This window comes from Chionomys nivalis, chromosome 7, assembly GCF_950005125.1.
Source record: "Chionomys nivalis chromosome 7, mChiNiv1.1, whole genome shotgun sequence".
In the NCBI taxonomy this organism is placed as follows: Eukaryota; Metazoa; Chordata; class Mammalia; order Rodentia; family Cricetidae; genus Chionomys; species Chionomys nivalis.
The window spans coordinates 93728751-93748675 of record NC_080092.1 but is presented as its reverse complement, the minus strand read 5'-3'; the positions used below and the strand labels follow the sequence as shown (position 1 = coordinate 93748675).

Genomic DNA, 19925 nt, shown 5'->3' with positions numbered 1-19925 from the left:
TTAAGATGTGTGGTGGTTTGATTGAGATGTCCCCCATAAGTCTCAGACATTTAATTACTCGGTCCCCAGTTGGTGGTGCTATTTGGGAGAGGATTAGATGCTGTGGCCTTGCTGGAGGACATATGTCATTGTGGGCAGGCGCTGCAGTTTCAAAAGACCTGTGCCATTTCAAGTATATGCTCTCAGCTTCCACTTGTGAGTCCCCAGCTCTTAGCTACTGGCTCCAGCTGCTATGGTTGCCTGCTGCTGCCATTATAAACTCTCACCCTTTGGACCTGTAAGCTCCAGATAAGCTCCTTCTTTAAGAAGTGGTCCTGATTGTGGTGTTTTATCACAGCCACAGAAAAGTGACTGATACAGCGTGCTAGTAGCTTTTCCTGCCCAGAGGACAGCATTCCACGTATAGACTGGACCATAGTCGGGGATCTAGAAAGTGTTCAACGGCTTGTCTAAAATGTTAATTTTTCAAGTCTAGCCATTTTGTTAGTTGAGGTTCCCTCTTCCTAGATGATTGTGGCCTGTGTTAAGTTGAGAACAAAATAAAAAAAAAAAACCAAACAAACAAACAACCAGCACAAGTATGCACCATGCCTGACATCTTACTTAAGTGCTGGGAATTTGAACTTAGATCCTCATGGGTGTGTGGCAGGCACTTGACTAACTGAGCCTCTCCCCAGCCCTGCAGGGACTTTTTGGATGCAGATGTCTTGCTGATGAAGGTCCCTCTGGAGTCTGTGATGGTCTGCTTTGCATGCAGGGGCTTTTGCACTCGGCAGCCTGGTTCAGGGTGAGCTACAGAGCAGCAGAGAGCCCGGATTTATTTCTGAGATCATAATTAACTAAGCCAGGAGTGAATCCAGGTCCGTGAGATGGCTGCTTGTCCCTCTAATGTAGAGCAGCTGATCTGATAGATGGGCTTTTAATATTAGTGGATATTTTGGTTCTATTGCCTGAGAGTAGAAATGATTTTACCTGGATCCCTGGAATGAGGTACATTTTAGTGGGTGGTTTGCTTAATGGATGAGAAATCTTTCGATATTAGTGAGCCGGCCTCTTCTGCAGCTGTACATTTAATTTCTGCCAATTACACAGACCCATTTGCTTATTCATAAGTGTTCAAGGTACAGCTGGGGCGGCTTTTGGTGCCTGTCAAAACATGTGCTGCCCGAGAAGCCCAGGAAATCGACTGAGCTGCCCAACATGTGCAGTTTCTGACCTCAGATCATCGTGTGGCCAGTGCTTATTGGAGTGATAATGGCAAGACCCTTTGTAGCTAAGAAGGTTGAAAATAAACTTTGGGTTGTGTTTAGTAAGCTCCAGGGTGGGGCCCAGATGTCTCTCTGCCTAGAGGTCAGTAATGGAACATGACAAATACTCCGGTTCTCTTCCCATGAAGTTTCCTTGGTCCCCAGTGGAATCTTTTCCGGCCTGGAGCTCTGGAAGGCACAGGAAGAACATCCTTAACAGGCTCCAGAAGAGGCAAGTGTCTGCCTGCTCCACGCAGAATGTGATTAGTTCCCCACCCTTGTTCCTCATAGGACCTGGGTCCTTGCCTGGGTACGGTTCATTGTGTCAGATAGGGTACAGTGTGCTGGCCTGGGGGTGTAGGTGAGGGTGGGGAAGAGCTGCGCAAGCATGAGGACCTGGGTTCTGGTTCTCAGAAAAGTCAGATGCCACAGCGTACACCTAGAACCCCAGAACTCAGGGCTGAGGGAACAGAAACAGGAAAATCTCAGAAATGCAGTGGCCAGCCGTCTAGCCAAAGTGGTGAAGCTCAGACTGAGAGGCCTCAAAATAAATAAAAAGGTTGGAAAATGATAAGAAAACCAACATCAACCTCTGCCCTTCACAGGCACCTGTGTAAAGTGAGTGCACACACATACTCACACATACACTCACATATAAACATACACGTGTTAAGCATGCATCCCCACATTGGAGCCCAAACCAGTGGAGACAGTTTGCTGGATGTCTCCCTCAGCATTGTGGGTGCATATGTCGGCTATAATACCGACGCCCGCTGCTACCAGGCAGGCCTCATCAGTCATTGACAGATATAAGTGGATCACAGGAAAATTACCTGCCTGTGAGGAATTAGCCAATCACATGGTAATTACTTAAAGAGGCCTCATTTGGGCTGAGGGCGTCTCACAGAAGAGGAATGAAATGTGGGAAACGATGGGCAAAGAGATACAAATTAGGGGAAATACCACATCCTCTATCCCATAAATGGACGCACTTTTGAGAAATACCCAGTGTGGACTGAGATTTGACCAATGAGATCGACAAAATGCTGCTCGTAGTGGTGTCAATGGCGCCATCTTCCTGATCCTCCCAAATTTCTGGCCATTTGCATAGGTTAGTGTTTGCAGTGATATTTAATAAGGACACAATTCAGAAGCAGCCTTGGTGCCCAGAGGTATGAGAAAGTCTGGACTAATTTGTATTGCTTGGCAATGCCTGAAAGGATATTTAACTGTAACAGGAAGTGCTTCTGTTATGTTTTGTGGGAACAAAGAGCAGTCTACCATCGTGTAATATGATATTTCAGCCCAGTGCAACCACATCAGGGGTGCAGAAGGAAGTGCACCAACCTCTGTTGTTGCTTTTTAGTCCCTGAGATCATGGTGGCTTGCATCGTATTCTGTGTACCTGGTCAGTTTCCCATGGTTCCTTCTGCGTGTATTTATAATTTCATGATCAGAAACAAGACCATAGATGAGGATGTTTTGAGTGAGGCCTTTGACCCTGTGGCAAGGCGGATAGAACCCAGTCCTGTTGTGGTCCCTTCAACCCATAACTTGCATTCAATTGATGAGGATTTGATGACATTGATTCAATGCTCTGACAATGGTTTTTACACCAGAACCTTACATTTGTATCTCTCTATTGTCAGTTCAAAGGGCTCTGTGAGATTCAAGGATACCATTGTGCATTGACTCCATGAAGTAAGAGGAATTGCTGGGCGGAGATGCCCGGAGTGTCCTTCTCTCTTTTTACTGTCCTCTTGACAAACGATAGGCCAAGTTTATTGTCACTGTGCAGCTGACCCACCTGTCAGTGCCTGACAGTTGGGCCACAACTCACATACCGAATGTGTCCCAAAGGTAATTCAGCAAAATTACTACCAAGTCAAAAATCACCCCAGTGGAAATCCTTTTTCTCCCTTAAACCTTCTGGACCCAGTTGCTCAGAATATTAAAGGCAAGAACTGACTTCTGTTTTTGCCCCTGTCTTATTGAAGCCTTCACCTTTTCTACAAATTTAAGGGCAAAATCAGTTTGAAGAAGCAGTGAGAAAGAGAGCAGAAGGGGTGAATGAAGGGAATACTTTCTTCTTTGTCTATTTTTATTCTTTTATTCATGTGTGTATGTCTAGGTGTATGTGTATGCACCCATGAATGCAGTTGTCCATAGTAGCCAGAGGGTGTGTGTGTGCCCTAGAGTTTAAGTTACATGTCATTGTGTGTTGACAGAGGTTTCTGTCCCATCTGGTCCTACAGCTGTTCAGTCCCAAAGAAACACATAGAGACATACATTAATTATAAACTGGTTGGCCTTTTAGCTTAGGCTTCTTATTAACTCTTATATCTTGCATTAACCCATAATTCTTGTCTGTGTTAGCCACGTGGCTTGGTATCTTTTATCAGTGTGGCATTCTCATCTTGCTTCCTCTGTGTCTGGGTTACAACTGCAGACTGAGCCTTTCCTCTTCCCAGAATTCTCCTATTCTGATCACCCCACCTATACTTCCTGCCTGGTCACCCCACCTCTACTTCTTACCTGGCTATTGGCCAATCAGCATTTTATTAAACCAATACAACTGACAGATCTTAATAGGGTACAAGACCATTGTTCCACAGCACTTCCCCCCCCTTTTTCAAAACAAAAACCCTGAATATAATCTCCTTTGTTTAGCCTTCTTCCTTACCGTTATGCATAACAACTTGTAACCAATACTCTAAGCAAAGAAAAACATCCATAATCCATTTTTTGGGGGAATGTGGACATAGTTTTCCAGGCTACTTCCTGCTGATTGGGGGTGCTGATAATCTTATGGGGACCTGTAAAAGTAAAATGATAGTTAAGTTTCAAGATTACTGAAACTTAATAAACTTAAGACAATTGGAAATAGTCTCTGAATGGTCTATAGGGTTTTTTCTGAGGTTCCTATTTGGAGTTCTGGCCAGAACGTTGTAAGAAGGTGCACCATTTCAGCTAACCAAGTTGGAACCATCTTGAACAGCTAGTACCCAAAACCGGTCTTAAAGTAGGGCTATCAGCATCATGACATCATATTCACCAGGTGGAGTCATTGTTGTGGGGGCCCCATCTTCTTCCTGGAAACTTCAAAGATTACTGCAGGAAAATTCATTGTTCATTGTGGAAAACTTAAACATTATTCATATAGACATATATTCAACGAAAGATACGATATAGACAAAATAGGTATGAGAAAAGTAAATTTTTTTTCTAAGATTTTTTTTCTTTGCCATATCAATTGTGAGTTATCTGACCTGGGTGCTTGGGAACCAAACCGTGGTCTTCTGGAAGAGCAGCAAGTGATGCCATTGCCGCACCAGCTCTCAGCCCCTTTCCTATTTATTTTGAAATGTATATGAGTATACACTTGTCTTTGAATGTGTAGAATGCTCAGAGGATAATCTTTTCTGTGGTTCAGATTTAGGAAACCAGTTGCTGGCCAGCAGTTAGTTAGAACCAAGCATGCAAGAGACTTTCAGGTCTGTGTGAAGGTTCTCCCTAGCTTGAATAAGACCCCTTCTCCATGCACTGCTCTCTTTCCTGGGACTGAACTGCTCTGTTACAGGCTCCACTGATGCACATGGTCTATGAAGTTAAACGTGTGGTGCATCATGTCACACAGATAGGGTCTTTTCCCAGGATGGGTGCCCATTCTGGAAGGGAAGGAACAGAAAAATGTGACCCCCTGTGGCAAGAGATGGCCGCTACAACTTTGAGCACTCTAAAAAGCAGAAGTAGTAGCTTGAATTTAAAGGAAATAATTTGGCAAATAATTGGCTCACAACTAAGCAAAAAGCCCTAGGACCATTTAACAAAGAATCACAGAGGAAATGTTCCCATACTCTCAAGCACAACAGCAGAATATAAAACCGGGCCATGGATTCTGCTGTGCATTCTGTGAGCCAGGCACTAGACCACATGCTCCCATAATTCATTTGTTGGAACAGTCTCACTACGTAGATATGATCAAATACATACATGTTATAGCAAGGAAACTAGGAACAGCGGTAGCATCAACCTGCTGAGGCTAATAGCTGAGAGTGGTGGTTTGAATGAGAATGGCCCCACAGGTTCATCTTTTTTGATACTTTGTTGCCAGCTGGTAGAACTATTTGGGAAGGATTAGGAGGTGTGACCTCGTTGGAGGAGGTGTGTCACTGGGGCCAGGCTTTGTTCATTTTCAGATTTGTGCCATTCCAAGTGTGTTCTCTGCTTCTTGCTTATGGTTTAAAATGTGAGCTCTCGGCTGTTCCTTTCACCATACGTTCGCTCTACCATCATGAACCCTTACCTTCTGGAACTGTAAGCCCAATTAAATGCTTTTTTTTTTTTTTTAATAAGTTGCCTTGGTCACAGTGTTTTATCTCAACAATAGAGAAGTAAACAATTTCTTGTGGCAGACATGTGGTCCTTTCATCCTTTCTCCTTGCAGTGACACAGCCCTGACTCCAGATACACAAGAGTACAGAATCCACATTCAGGAGCTGGACAAGGGGCTGGGCAAATACAGATGAAAGAAACTGTGCTGGGGGTATGAGGATATCTTTTCTGATGCATGCTTTTTAATGTAATTATATATAATGAATATAGTACATTTGTAGGTGCATATGTGTATGTGGAGGCCACGTGTTGTTGTGGGTGCCCTTCAATTGCTCTCCACCCTAGATTTTGAGACAGGTTCTCTCACCACATCTGGAGCTTACTGATTCAGCCAGGCTGACTGGTTGGTGAGCCATGGAGATCTCCCTCAACACTGTGGTTACAAATACATGTTGTCTACCCACCTTTAATTTTTTTATGTGTATAAACACACACACAGAGCATGGAAGAAAAAGATCCACTAATATTTCCCCTTCCTTATTGTTCTCAGAGAATCAACTTAATTAGAAACAGTCATAAATATGCATTGTTGTCAAGTACCTGCCTCAACAAAAATACCTCTTGCCAGGGTAGGGGCATGGGAATTGAAGAGATATAAGTAAAGAATATGAAGGCACATAAAAATGATAAGACAGAAAACAGAAAGTATCGGAAGGGCATTCCAGTGATTACTGAAATCCTGAAAATTTATTTTTAGGTTTATTTTTCCACAGCTTTTATACCCAACATAAATGGGGGAGAAGGTAACAAAACACTTTATTAGCATGCTAGAAAGGGTAACTCACACAGTAGTCAGCTCTGAGAAGTCAGATCATTAGCATTCTGTCCTCTAGGTAGCTAAGGTGCTCTAAGTCACATACACTGAGAACCACCCTTCCCTAGGTGACCTCATCCTTACAAAAGAAAGGAGCAGAAGTACATTTGCATAACCTGACCCCATCAGAATGACACCAAGCAATCTTAACTTCTAAAGAGCTAGACAACCACATCCTGAATTAGGAGGTACAATTATGCCTGCCAGTCTCCAAAACTCTCTGACTGACAGGTGGAAATGGGCCTGCATTTTTCAGCCTCCACACATTGTAACAGGGCTCTCTAAGAATTCGGTTTTGAGGACAGGGGAGATGGATCAGCAATTAAAGTGCTCTTACTGCTCTTTCAGGGGACCTGGGTTCAGTTCTAATTGCCCACTTGATGACGCAGAACCATCTGTAATTCTGGTTTCCAGGGAAACAGTGCCCTCTTCTATCTTTTGTAGGCAGTGTCTGCACATGGTATACATATATACATGCAGGTAAAACACTCATACACACATGTATGTGCATGCTTATATGTGTATAACGCATGTGTAGTGGTCAGAGGACAACTGTGGGGTTTGGTCTTTCTTTAGGTGCCTCCCACATTTTTGAGACAGGTTTTCTCTTTGTTCTGGAACTCCAGTGAGAGTCTTGGAGTCTGTTTTTCTCTATGTCCCATCATGCTCTCACTGGGATTACAGGTATCTGCTGGGCTTGCGTTTCTTCTATTACATTTATTTATATAATTTAATGTGTGTGGTGTGTGTGCACACGCATGCACACAAGCACACATACATGCTATGGTGTATATTTGGATATCCGAGACTTACTTACAGAACTTGGTTCTCTCCTTCTACCATGTCGGTCCTAGGAATTAAACTTGGCATTCATTCATACTGCCAGCGTCTTGCCAGATTTTTACAAGGCTTCTGGGATCTGAACTCAGGTCCTCATACGTACAAGGTGATTGCAGTGTTGAATGGGCTGCTGTCTCCCCAGGCCTCTTCTTCCATACTTGTGGTTTGCCTGTCCATATGCACATGGTACATAGCCACTCTGCATTCCTGTTACTGTGTTTTGTAACAGGGCTTAGAAACAAAGACTTTTCTCAGAGATCTGAAGCTGTGTGCACTCAGTAGGTAAGACTCTGCCTGTTGTGTTATCCTAATGAACTCATCTCCAGTGAGATCTGGGGATTTTGTTCTCTCTCTCTCATGGCTGATGATCTGTTAATTAGCATTGCTGTATTCACTGGAGGCCTGAGATTCCATCACTGGGCCCATTTGATTCAACCAGTCACCCTCTCAGGGAGCGCAAACCATCTGTGTCCTCGTGTGGCTGGGCTCATGGGCTGTGAAAGGGGAGGCTAGCTCCAAATTCACCTCCCTAGATGTGTCTTGAATCCTTGCGGACACAGTCAGGCCTCCAGACCATCTGTGCATGCTTGGCTGCAGAGTGGATTGTGGCTTCCATTGTGCTTTTGAAAGTGGCTTCTGATAAAGATGGCTCACCGCCACCCCGGAGAGGACTTCAGGGCTTGTTGTGTTACAGGGGCAGCTGTGTCTAGGTAATAGACAGTTTGCTCAGCTCCTGGCTCCAGGTTTGTGCCTTCCAGGTGTCGTCTTTGGATGTGCAGGGAAGAGAATCGCAGCCTTGGTATCTGGGAAGAGGAGGCAGGGAAGCAGGAGCTAGACTCCTGGACAGCCCTCAAGTGTCCCATTATGCCTCTAGACTGGGGCCTGGGAATTCTGGGGAGCCCTGGTCAGGCTCCGCAGTCCAAGTCATCTAGATGTTATCAACGTAAGATGTATGAGTCCACTTCGGCCTCAGGCATCCAGAAACATGCCTTCATCCAGGAAGCCTGCCTAATATGTCTGACAATAAAGCTGTGACCAAGGGTCAGTAACATGTGCACGTGTCTCACATACACACACACACACACACGAAGGCATTAGATCAAGTATTACACATGAGGGACAGGAGACCACAGAGGTATGCTTTGTTTCTATTTTAAATGTTATGTATATATTTTTAGTATGTGACCTCAGTGGAGCAGGGCACATAGGCCACAGCATGGAGGTCAGAGAACAGCTCCCAGGGGTCAGTATTCTCCTTCCACTGTGGGTTCAAAACATCAGACTCAGGTTGTGGGGTTTGATTGGCAAGGGCTTTTAGTTGCTGAACTATCTCACCAGCTCTGGTGTACCTAAACTGGATCTGAGGAAGTTCTGCCTTCCCTTCATAGTAGGAATTCCCCACTTTTAGAAGGAAGTCCTCTGAGCGGAGATGGGAAGGAGGACTGTTGAGGGTCCCTGTCACCCTCAGTCAAGGGCATGGACTACATAGTGTCATATCCATCATCCCAGAGTGTGAAGCGTCCACATTCCCACAGTCAAGGATCTCCATGCATCCAAGAAACACCAGTAAGACAACAGTCTAAGAAACAGCGACTCTCCAGTGTAAACTAGGGAATTCTTTTTTTTTTTTTTTTGAGACAGAGTCTTTTATGTATCCTAGCCTGATCTTGCACTTGAGATTCTCCTGCCTCAGCCTCCCAAGGCTGGAATTTGGGTCCTGAGCCGTCACAGTGATAATCAAAGTGGGGACCTTTCAGATGCTTAGTATATGAAAGTCAGCCCCTGAGTGTTCTTCAGGACCTGGACCACTATGTATTTCTGTCTGTCTGTCTGTCTCTAGCTATATGCTTACTGAACACATTGCTTCCTTCTGTCCATCTACTACAGCTGCTCTTAAGTCAATCGCCCACACCTGCAAGTCACCCTGCATCATAGGAGAGGGACTCCGATGGGCTGATCCTGACATCTGAGTTGTTCCCCTTGAGTCTCAGGGTGACCAGGAGTAGGGCCACATACATAATTCTGGAGGGTTCTGGGAGAAAGGGAACATATTGCCGACAACACCAATCCCTATATTCAGGACTTAGACTGTTTCAAGCACTCCCATGCGTTCTCTTGTTGAGTCGTCCCAAACCCTCTGCCACATCCTTGCTTGGTTCCAGGGATTGCTCTCACTGGAGTGGTGGCAGAACGAAGAAATGACAGACATACAGACAACGATGTAGAAAAGCTGGGATGGGGTAGGGTGGGCTCTCTGATGCAGAAGCTGTATTACCCCAGAAACTTAGCACATTTATTGTAGAGAATTGAACAGAGTGGAAGTCATCATATACAGCTGGACAAGGAGGCAGGGTTATTATATACAGCTGGACAAGGAGGCAGGGCTATTATATACGGCTGGACAAGGAGGCAGGGTTATTATATATGGCTGGACAAGGAGGCAGGGCTATTATATATGGCTGGACAAGGAGGCAGGGCTATTATACACGGCTGGACAAGGAGGCAGGGCTATTATATATGGCTGGACTCCCATGGGGCTGAAGTGTTGGTACTTGGCATGCCAGCACCTATGTCAACAACACCCACTCTCCCAGGACTTCTCTCACTCCCTATAACCCCTTCACCTCCAGAAATTGTTTTATTGCTGCAGTGTTTTCAATCAGGAAGCTACAAAACAGAGCAGTGAGAACCCCTGGTTAGCAGGAATCACTCAACTGGTGTGTAGCAGGGTCATGAAGTAAAAAATGATGGCCTGATTTCACAATCTATGCTCCTTATCAACCCTCAGCCTCCCTCTCCTTATGTGGCACCTGCATCCTTCTCAGAGCCTAGACTCCAGGAACAGTGTCTGGTTCCTTAGTCCTTGCTGAATGACTGTCCCAGGGAGTGCTTAAACCAGCAAGAGGAGACGCTCAGTCTATGGCAGTATAGATGTAGAATCATCCCTGGCTTGGAGGTGTCCTCTTGCTGCTGCCTGCCCAGGCTGCAGAGTGCACGTTTTTACAACCTCTCTCTCTCTCTGTTCTTTTTGCACAGACAAGAATGAGAATGGCGAGGTATACCAGAGGAAGAAGGTGGCCGTCGCTGGCCTCCCAGAGGGCACTGCCCCCTCAGGGGCTGTGCAAGGGAATTCCGGGCAGCCTGGGGTGAGCAGCTGGAGAAGAATCGCTCTGCTTATCCTGGCCATCACTATACACAACATTCCAGGTGAGGACTGGTCCTGGGGCTGTCTGCCACCTGCCTTAGGGTCGTGCCATTGTCCACACAGCTGTGCAGCTGGAACTGTTGGTAGTGACATGAGTCCTATTTGGAGGGGAGTGGAAGCCACTCTATGCTATGGGTAATTCATTTCTAGAATGATCTTTTTATGTTCCACCTCCCATTCCAGTTGCTTTAAATAACCTCTACTATTTTGACCCAAGAGTCCCTTTCTTTACAAATTTGGTACCAGGTACCAAATCATATTGAACACAATTCTGTAGCCCCTGTGATTTCTGGGATGGAGGGGCCTCCTGTAAGTGCAGGATGTCTCCAGTTCTGGCGGATCCTCGTAAGGATGCAGTGAACTCAGTGGACTGGGAGATAGGTAGCTCAGTCCGTGACATGTTCGCTGTGCAAACATGAGTTTCCTCACAGAACCAAGTCCAGAAGCTGGCTGTGGTGGCATGTGTCTGTCATCTCAGCGCTGGGGTGGTGGAGACAGGAGGATGCCTAGGCCAACCAAACTATTTATTTGGTGAGTTCCAGGCCAACAAAAGACTCTACCACCAAAAATTAAATGGCTAGAACTGAGGAGCGACACCAAAGGTTGATTTGTAACTTTTACATAAACACAGGTGCATGGACCCGTACTCAAACATGCACACCCACAGACATGCACCCCACCGTGCGTGCACACACACACACACACACACACACACACACACACACCCTAGTATGGAATTCTACCTTGATTAACATTCCTAGTTTACTCACAGGCTTTCTTGGTAGGAACTCTCTCAGTACTTTACGGATCTTTTCCTGTTACAGCATAACTTATTTGACATCTTGGGATTTCATTTTATGGGGGAGTCTTACTGGTGCCTTATTTCAAAGATAATATTTTCTTTTAGAGCAATGAGAAGATATGGGTAAGCATAAAATAAAACAAAATAAAGCTACTACAAAAAAAAAAATTCAATGATTGAAGGATCCTGAGTGGCTGGGGACACATTATGGAACCCCAGCTCTGCCTCCCACTGATGAGTTTATCTCCAAACACTATTTGGTTTTCTCACGGATGAAATGGGACTAATATGCCAGCTGGTTTCTTTTGAGACTTCTACCAAATATGCGTCCAACCATGGGCTGTGTTCAGGCCCGCTGAGCATCTGACAGATGGGGGTCATTGGATGGTGGCTCTCTAAGGTGACATTTTTCTCGTGAGGCTCATAGAGATGTGATTCTGCCATCTCCTGGCATTTGTTTTGTAGAAGCAGAGAACACGGCAGGGATGAAGTTCTCCCTCTGGAGAACTCGTTACTCTGCTATCTGCATGAAGAAGGCAGCGTGTATAGCCTTATCTGTGTTATTATATCTAGTGTATATGAAATCTGCCTCAAACACCATGCCCCAGAATAGGCTGGGCTCTTTCTCTGAGAGGAGAAAAACATGTTTCTCTAGTAATTTCTACTGCAGTCACAGCAGTTTCCATTGGCTAATCACACAAAGGCTGCTTTTCTTAGAGCTATTCTCATTGTTCATCTCTCTCCCGCTTTCTCGGCGTTTTAGCCCTTCTCTGAGGCAGATACGCATATCCTGGTTAAGCTCTCCATTCAGAGTCATCCATGGGACCCCTCCACACAGTGCTCAGAGAAGATTGAAGTGGATTTGTACCGTTGGAGACTCCCACCATGCTCCCCACAGTATCTTAAATGACCCCTTGGAAGTCTGAGGACTCCTGAGTCTCCCAGCCTGTGAAATACTAGTCATTGAAGAAACAGGGTTGCCTAGGTCATCCTGTCGGCCATGGCATAGTCCCAGCATGCTGGAAGGAAGGTAGAGACAGAAGGGTGCTTAGCTACATAGCAAGTTCGAGGCCAGCCTGAGTTACATTAGACCCCATCTGAAAAAAAATCCCCTAACTGAAGTTCCCAGCAAGGTTCATTTCTCCTGCCTCTGATTTCTGCTTTAGTCTGAAGAGAATAACTCACCCACGCTTCCTGTCAGTAACACACCACTCTCTGACAAGAGTCCTCTTGAGAGCCTGTCCAGGGCTAGCTGCCTTTGAAAAGGTCTCTTTTTTAACACCATCCTTTATGGTTTATTAAAAATTTAGGTGCAGCATTGACATTCCCCACGACCCCGAGTTTTCAGATAGACTTTCCACAATGACTTAATGGATAATTGATTTTTTTTTCCTGAAGTTTTTGTCTTTGCTGGTTTAGTTTTATACATCTTGAGGATGACATTTTGTTTAAAAAATTGTATCATAGTGTGGAAAAAAGAAAGAAGGCTTGTTGATGGATGGGCTGGCTCTGAGTGCTCTGGAGTGTGAGGACACACTCGAGGGCACTTGAGTTAGTGTGCCACCTCTACATGCGAGGACAAATGAGTTCCTGAGCCCCTGGGTTTTACCATCCCCCTTAACTCCAGTGAAGTTATGGGTCCCTGCTAGTTATTCTTCATCACTGCGACAAAATGCACGAGAGAAATCAAGCTAAGGAAGAAAGGTTTGCCTTGGCTCAAGATTTCAGTCCCAAATCTTCGGGCTCGAGGCAAGGCAGAGTGTGATGGCAGCGGGTCTGTGTGCTGTCTCCCTCTCATGTGACATGTACCGCCACGTACTCGGTTATTTCAATCTGTTGTTTCCCCTCGTTAGATGGGGCATCTTTCTCAAAGGTCATTGCCACATTCGGTCATGGTGTATACTGGAGCTCTGACCCAATCTGTGGCTACTCTGTGCTCCAATACCAGAAAGGGTGGGTGTGTTTGCTTCTTACCTGCATTCTAGGAGAGCAGAGATTAATCTACAGCTGAATGATTCATTCTCTTTTGGTGTTGGCTACCGGGTATACTAAGGGTGTGTGTGTGCGTGCTGTGAAGGTTGAAATCCGATGTTTTCCTCATCCAGTCTCCACTTGCTCTTTGAGTCAGTGTCTCTCACCAGGGCCTGGGGAGTTAGGAGGCTAGAATGACTGGCCTGTGAGTGCCAGGGATCCACTCATGTCCGCCTGCCCAGCTCTGGGGTTGCAGGTGTGTGCCGGCACACCCAGCGTTTTGCACGGATGCTGGGGATGAATGGCAGGCTCTCATGCTTGCTCTCCTTCCCCCTTGAGGTTGATTATGGCGACCCACAATGGAGCCTGAAGAACTCATTTGCTTCTCATTCTCCTCTCCTTGCAGTCAAGAGCCGAGTTCATTTTGGCAGTTGTTGCTATGATATAGAGACCTGAGGGCTGCTGTTTGTGTCTCCGGGAAAGCACAGCGCCTGATTTTAATTATTTGGTTTGTCACCATCGCTAGTTTCTAATAATGGCTTCTAAAGGAATGCTCGGGGTTTCAGTCAGAAGTGATTTTAGTTTCAGGGAACTCAACAAATTTAGAAAACAGAATAGTAACAGTGGCAGGCTGTTCCTGAAGGCTAGGGTTATGACTAATTTTTATTTTCTGCATGGTTTTATAAGATTTAGAACCAAACTTCCCTATGAAAAAATATGATTACTTGTAACCGGTTAAAGGTGGTTTGGGGGAGGGGGTCTCCCCAAGTGAGCCAACCACCTGAGGGCCCTGATTTTCAACATACCCACCCAGGTAGAGAAAGAAGTTATACAACAGGGATAGCTTCATTTGGGCTAACCCGGTGTCTTCATTTGATGGAGGTAGAAAAGGAAGCTAAGAGTTTATGACAGAGATGATGATCTTGTTTGGGATAGCCTGGTGTCCTTGTATGATAGAACAAGGATAAGAACTCTTTGGGGTCGTGTGTGTGTGTGTGTGTGTGTGTGTGTGTGTGTGTATGAACTAATCTCATTCCCAAGGGCTGCATCCTCAGGACCTAATGACGGCCCCAAAGCTGGCATCTCATCCCATCCTTTGTTTTGGAAACAGGATGAAGGACTCTATTAGTTAACTATTGTTGCTTTAACAACTTTTTCCTAACACAATGGCTTAAAAAAAAAAAAAAGATCAGACTTATTCCCCTACATGTGGAGGTCAAAGGTCTTAAATCAGTTCTTAAGCCGTTAACAGGACTGATTTACTGAATCCATTCCTTGCTCCTTCGGCTTCTGCAGGCTTCTGCATGGTTGTCACTCTGATCCATGTCGCATTGTTTTCTCTGCTGTGCCTGTTCTCCCCCTGCCACCTTCTGATCTGAATTCTTCAACTGCATTTAGAGCCTCCCCAGATAACTCAGGACCATGGGGATCTGTCATTCTCTTTTTCCAAGAGGGCAGCTGTAATAGACTCAGGCATTAGAACTCAGGCATCAGAGCTCTAATAGGCTCAGGCATTAGAACTCAGGCGTCAGAGCTCTAATAGGCTCAGGCATTAGAACTCAGGCATCAGAGCTCTAATAGGCTCAGGCATTAGGTGTTTTTGTTGTCCTGTTGGCTGTCCATGGGAACCAAAACAATCAAGCTGGTCAGAGACAATTAGCTTGAGTCTTTCTGGGTCTCCATCTTGCCCTGAGACTTCTGGCCTCCATCTCTGTTGTCTTTGTTTCCCATCTCAGGATGCTTCTGTTTGGGCTTGTAAATGATTCTCCACATCTGCTGAGCGCATTCTGTAACTTACCTGGCTCTTATCCAGGGTTAATAGGGCCCAGTAAACCACGGTATTTACCAGACTTTCTCTCCTGTGTGTTCAATGAGGGCGTGAGGGTACCTTGGGGGTATTGCTGAATTCATCACTTGTGTGCCACTGGGACTTCAGAACCTCACAGAAACCACTTAAGTGAGGAATAGGTTTTGGGTTCAAAAAGAAGACAAATTTGTTTTGGCCTGTGATTTCCCTGGGTTTAGCCCATCACGGAGAAAGAAGGCATGGCAGACAGAGCACCTTGGTCTATGGCATAAGTGACAGGACTCAGAAACCAGGTACAAGGTTCTACTTCTAGCTAGGCTTCTTCACTGCTCCAAACAGTGCCACCAGCTGGGACCAAGCCCTCAAATCACAAACCCATTTGGGGCACATTCCTGGCTTCAACCATAACAGTTTCCATGCCCATTGAATGGACCCCCTTCTCTGCTTGCCTATGTAATTATTACCATGTCACCCTACTCATGTGGCCACTTCACTTTTTGTGACAAAAAGACGTTCACGTCAAATGCACTTCTGGCTGTGTTTTACTGGAGGTAACAACACATTCAAGTGTTTCCTCCCCTGCCTGGAGAAGCTCTCCATATCCCACTCCTCTCCCATGATGCTCTCCTTTAAAGAAACGGATTGCACAAGGTCCACTGATCACTTGAAGATGTCGCTTAACCTCCCACGCAGTGGATACTGTTCTGGCTGATTCTCTCCTTTTAAGTTGAGAAAGAACCACGTTCTGTCATCCACCCTATACAGCAGTCGAAGGGTGGGTAATTATCACCACTGTCTACACCAGCCTGTAGAGAAACCACACACCTGGCAGCAGTCATTTCCTGGACCCCCAGCTCTAGCTCCCGACTCTACCCAACTTTCCCTCTCAATTTCTCCCTCTGCTCTCCCATGGATGGTGTCCCACACTATGTGTGTGGCTGCTGCGCTGCTTTCTTCACTCGGTTCCTTTGTTTCTGGCATTTGTATTAGCCCTGCCTTTCCTTTAAGCCCAGAACATTATCCATTCTGTGAGGGGTGGTGAATTGTCATCGGTGGGATTGCTTCTGGAGACACACCTTGGCTTCCAGGGAGGTTCTACTAAGTGAAGGCTACCTGCCCTGATATGGACACCATCCCAAGGTGTGGGGACTGGATCAAAAAGAGAGAGTGAGCTGAGTCCAGTATTCATCTCCTGCTTCCTAACTATGGATGTGGCGCAGTCAGCTGCCTCAATCTCCAAACTCCATGGCTTCCCTGCCATGAAGGACCATATCCTCTCAAACTGCACACCAAAATCAGCTCTTGAGATGCTTTTGTCGTAGCAACAAGAAAAAGAACAGCCACGTGGGTGCGTGTCACCAGGCTTGTATTCATCACCTCATGGGCGTTCGGCTTCCTTTTCCCTCGTTCCGTGTTGAGAAGGAGTATGATTTTGTGTGGACATGTTCTGCTATGTGCTAGCTTGGGGCGGAACTACCCAATCACATAGAAATCTTTACATGCCTTGAAGTCCATTGTTTCTTTTGTTAAGCTCCTCCCACTTAGTTCCATTCCTCCAGCCTTATATGTTTTTAATAGGTAGTAACTGAGGACTGACCACAGCGCCCCTCGATAAGTACTGGTGTTGGGGTGTCTGTGAGTCCCACTCTTTAAGGAGGGCTGATCACTTTCGGGTTTGGATCTTTTTTGGATCACTAAACATCAGGATGCTACTAATCATGGCATAGGGCATTGACTTCTGTGTGCTTCAAGTGTTCCTGTTGCCCCAGGGTGGCTTTGGAGGGCCAGCTCTCAGAACAAGGTCGGGGCTACAGCTTACAAGAGGCCAGTAATTACAGAGAAAAGCTGGTGTCTCGTTTTCCTGGGACAAAGACAGCATGAAACACTCTATTATTAGATATGGATTTTCCCAGGAAAAACATGATATAATAAACATTTTAAGTGACGTTCTGCTTCCAGATACTGGGGGTCACTCTCAGACATCAGTAGTGCAGGTCCCACCAATAGGTGGGCACCACACACACCTGTGAATTCTTGGTCATCATCAAAGGCATTTACTAAGGCCTTGGAAGTTCTAGACATCATAGAAAGTATTCCATGGTTGTGTTTAGGTATTTGTTCTCTTGACTAAGACAGAGATGCAGAAGTTCAAAGATGGGACCTAGGGCCACACAATCACCACAAGTGGAGCTGACTTTTGCTCAGCCCAATCTCTCTTGCTGCTTTGGTGAACTCCAGGACTCTTTTCTGTCTAAGGATAGCAAAGCTCTTCAGTTATTTCTAAAAAAAGAAAAAAAAAGAGAGAGAGAGAGAGAGAACACATTTTGCTCTTCTATTTTTTTTTTTTTTTTTAACAACATGAAATGTTAGCGTCTGTGGCAGCAGCCGGGGTGTTTTGGGGACCTTCTCACTCCAGATGTCCTGGGCCCTGTTCAGCAGCAGACTCGGGCCAGGCAACCTGGATGGGAGGCCTCTTCCATATCCAGGGTTGTCACTGAGGGGGCTCCACTAAGGGCTGCAGAAGAATACCCGAGTGGTGTTCCCTCCACACATCCATCACCAGCAGGTGAGGATAGACGGGTCAGACACGAGCAGACTGTAGAGTCAGTTGGACCTGTGTCGTATTAGCCATGTGACTTTGGATACAGGCCGGAGCATCTCAGTGTTGGCAGATGTGTGAACTGGTGACGTCTCACCTTGCAGCTCAGCATGAAGTGAACATAGCAGTTACAGCTATTACAACAGGCAGGCCACCTGCTGTGCCACCCAACTTTAAGGGAGAGCAGAGCCTGTGAACATGAGCTCCTTTGTGACCACCTCCTTTTCGCTCATTCCCCTCCTCCATCTCTCCACCCCCCCCTCCGCCCCGCCTTCTCCTTCTGGGGCACCTTAGTTTAATCCTTATGGATGTTCCGGTTCGAGTCAGGTGACCTTCAAGGGGGCAGCTCAGAGCGCTTTGGTTCTCATCTCCAGCAGGTTACTTCACGATTCCTCTCATTTGCTCCAGGAGTTTGAAAACACTGTAATATTCTCCTCTAATTATCTGCACCTCCGTGGGAGGCCCGACATTATAATTAGCATGGGCTCCTGCACGGGATGACATTTTGCTCAGCAGATCGTGTTCCTGGGTGTGCGCGGTAGCAGCAGTTGAGAGCACACTTTCCAATTATGCTGTTGGATGTGAGCATGAGGCCTGGCATGAACTCCTAGATGGGGAAATCACGCTTCCAGGGTCCCTGCGTGATCCCATGTGGACGTGCCAGGCAAGCTGAGAAGCCCACCACCACTGCCAAGGGCTGTGGGTGCACAGGACTCCAGAGGCCAGCTTCCTGGCCAGAGCCACAAGCTAAGGCTACACGTGGATTTGTGTGCAAATGAAGACGAGTTTCCACACTGACTCTGTTATGTCATTTCCCTCCCTCTTATGCAAAGAGAAAAGTCAAAGCAAGACAGTTTTTGTATTGATTTGCCAAGAGTCTGGTTAACCTCATGCTACCTTGCTACCATGGCCAGAAAAGGATTTAAATAATAACTTATTTGTCTAGATATTTTTCTCTTGATTTATTAAACTTATTTTTTTTTTAGACAAGGTCTCACTCTATAGCCAAGCTAGCCTGGAACCTACTCAGTATCCCTGAAACTCTGGCAACCCTACTGCCTCAGTATCTTAGGTACTGGCATTATATGCATGGGCCACTATGCACAGCTTGAGAAAGAAGCCCCCTGGGGTTTGATGGCCAGCCAGTCTAGCTGAATCCAGGGGCTTCAGCTTCAATGAGAAGACCCTGTCTTGAAAAATAGGGTGGAGAGTGGTTGAGCATGTCCTGACATGAACATCTGGTTTCTATACATGTGCATATACATGTTCATGTTCACCTGTATAAATGTGTGCATGCGTACACACATGGGCACTTACATATGTTAACACAAAGAATGCCTCGTGTAGCCAAGGATGACCTTGGGCTCTGGGTTATCCTTCCTCTATTCCTTGAGTGCTGGGGTTATAGGTGTTCATTAATGTTGCTTGTGTGGCAAACATTTTAGCAGCTGTGCTGAAACCCCTGATTCAATTCTGCTTTGTTCTTAAGTGGGGGCAGACATGGATTCAGAGAGCATGTTCAGAAAAATTGGTGCATGCTCTGGATTATGATGTCCAGTGCTGGGCAAAGGCTGCTCCAAGAATGAGAAGATTTCCTCCTGCTGCTCCTCCTCCTGCTGCTCCTCCTCCTGCTACTCCTCCTCCAGCTGCTCTTCCTCCTGCTGCCCTTCTTCCTCCTGCTGCTCCTCCTCTTCCTGCTGCTCCTCCTCCTGTTGCTCCTCCTCCTGTCCTTCCTCCTGCTGCTCCTCCTCCTCCTGCTGCTCTTCCTGCTCCTCCTCCTCTTGCTGTTCTTCCTCCTCCTGCTGCTCCTCCTGCTGTTCCTCCTCCTGCTGTTCTTCCTCCTCCCGCTGCTCCTCCTCCTGCTGTTCCTCCTCCTGCTGCTCTTCCTCCTGCTGCCCTTCTTCCTCCTGCTGCTCCTCCTCCTCCTGCTGCTCTTCCTGCTCCTCCTCCTCTTGCTGTTCTTCCTCCTCCTGCTGCTCCTCCCCCTGCTGTTCCTCCTCCTGCTGCTCCTCCTGCTGCTCCTCCTCCTGCTGCTCCTCCTCCTCCTGCTGCTCTTCCTGCTCCTCCTCCTCTTGCTGTTCTTCCTCCTCCTGCTGCTCCTCCCCCTGCTGTTCCTCCTCCTGCTGCTCCTCCTGCTGCTCCTCCTCCTGCTGCTCCTCCTCCTCCTGCTGCTCTTCCTGCTCCTCCTCCTCTTGCTGTTCTTCCTCCTCCTGCTGCTCCTCCCCCTGCTGTTCCTCCTCCCGCT

The 19925-nt window shown here is 46.5% G+C and overlaps 1 protein-coding gene across 9 annotated transcripts in view; it reads left to right on the top strand.

The window, feature by feature from the left end:
- Slc39a11 (solute carrier family 39 member 11) overlaps nt 1-19925 on the top strand; it is a 434880-nt gene that overhangs the window by 280733 nt on the left and 134222 nt on the right. For all 9 annotated transcript variants that reach the window (XM_057776243.1, XM_057776245.1, XM_057776240.1 and 6 more), the window contains one exon: nt 10333-10503. In XM_057776243.1, the coding sequence (XP_057632226.1) occupies nt 10333-10503 (171 nt within the window). The remainder of the gene's footprint in view (nt 1-10332; nt 10504-19925) is intronic.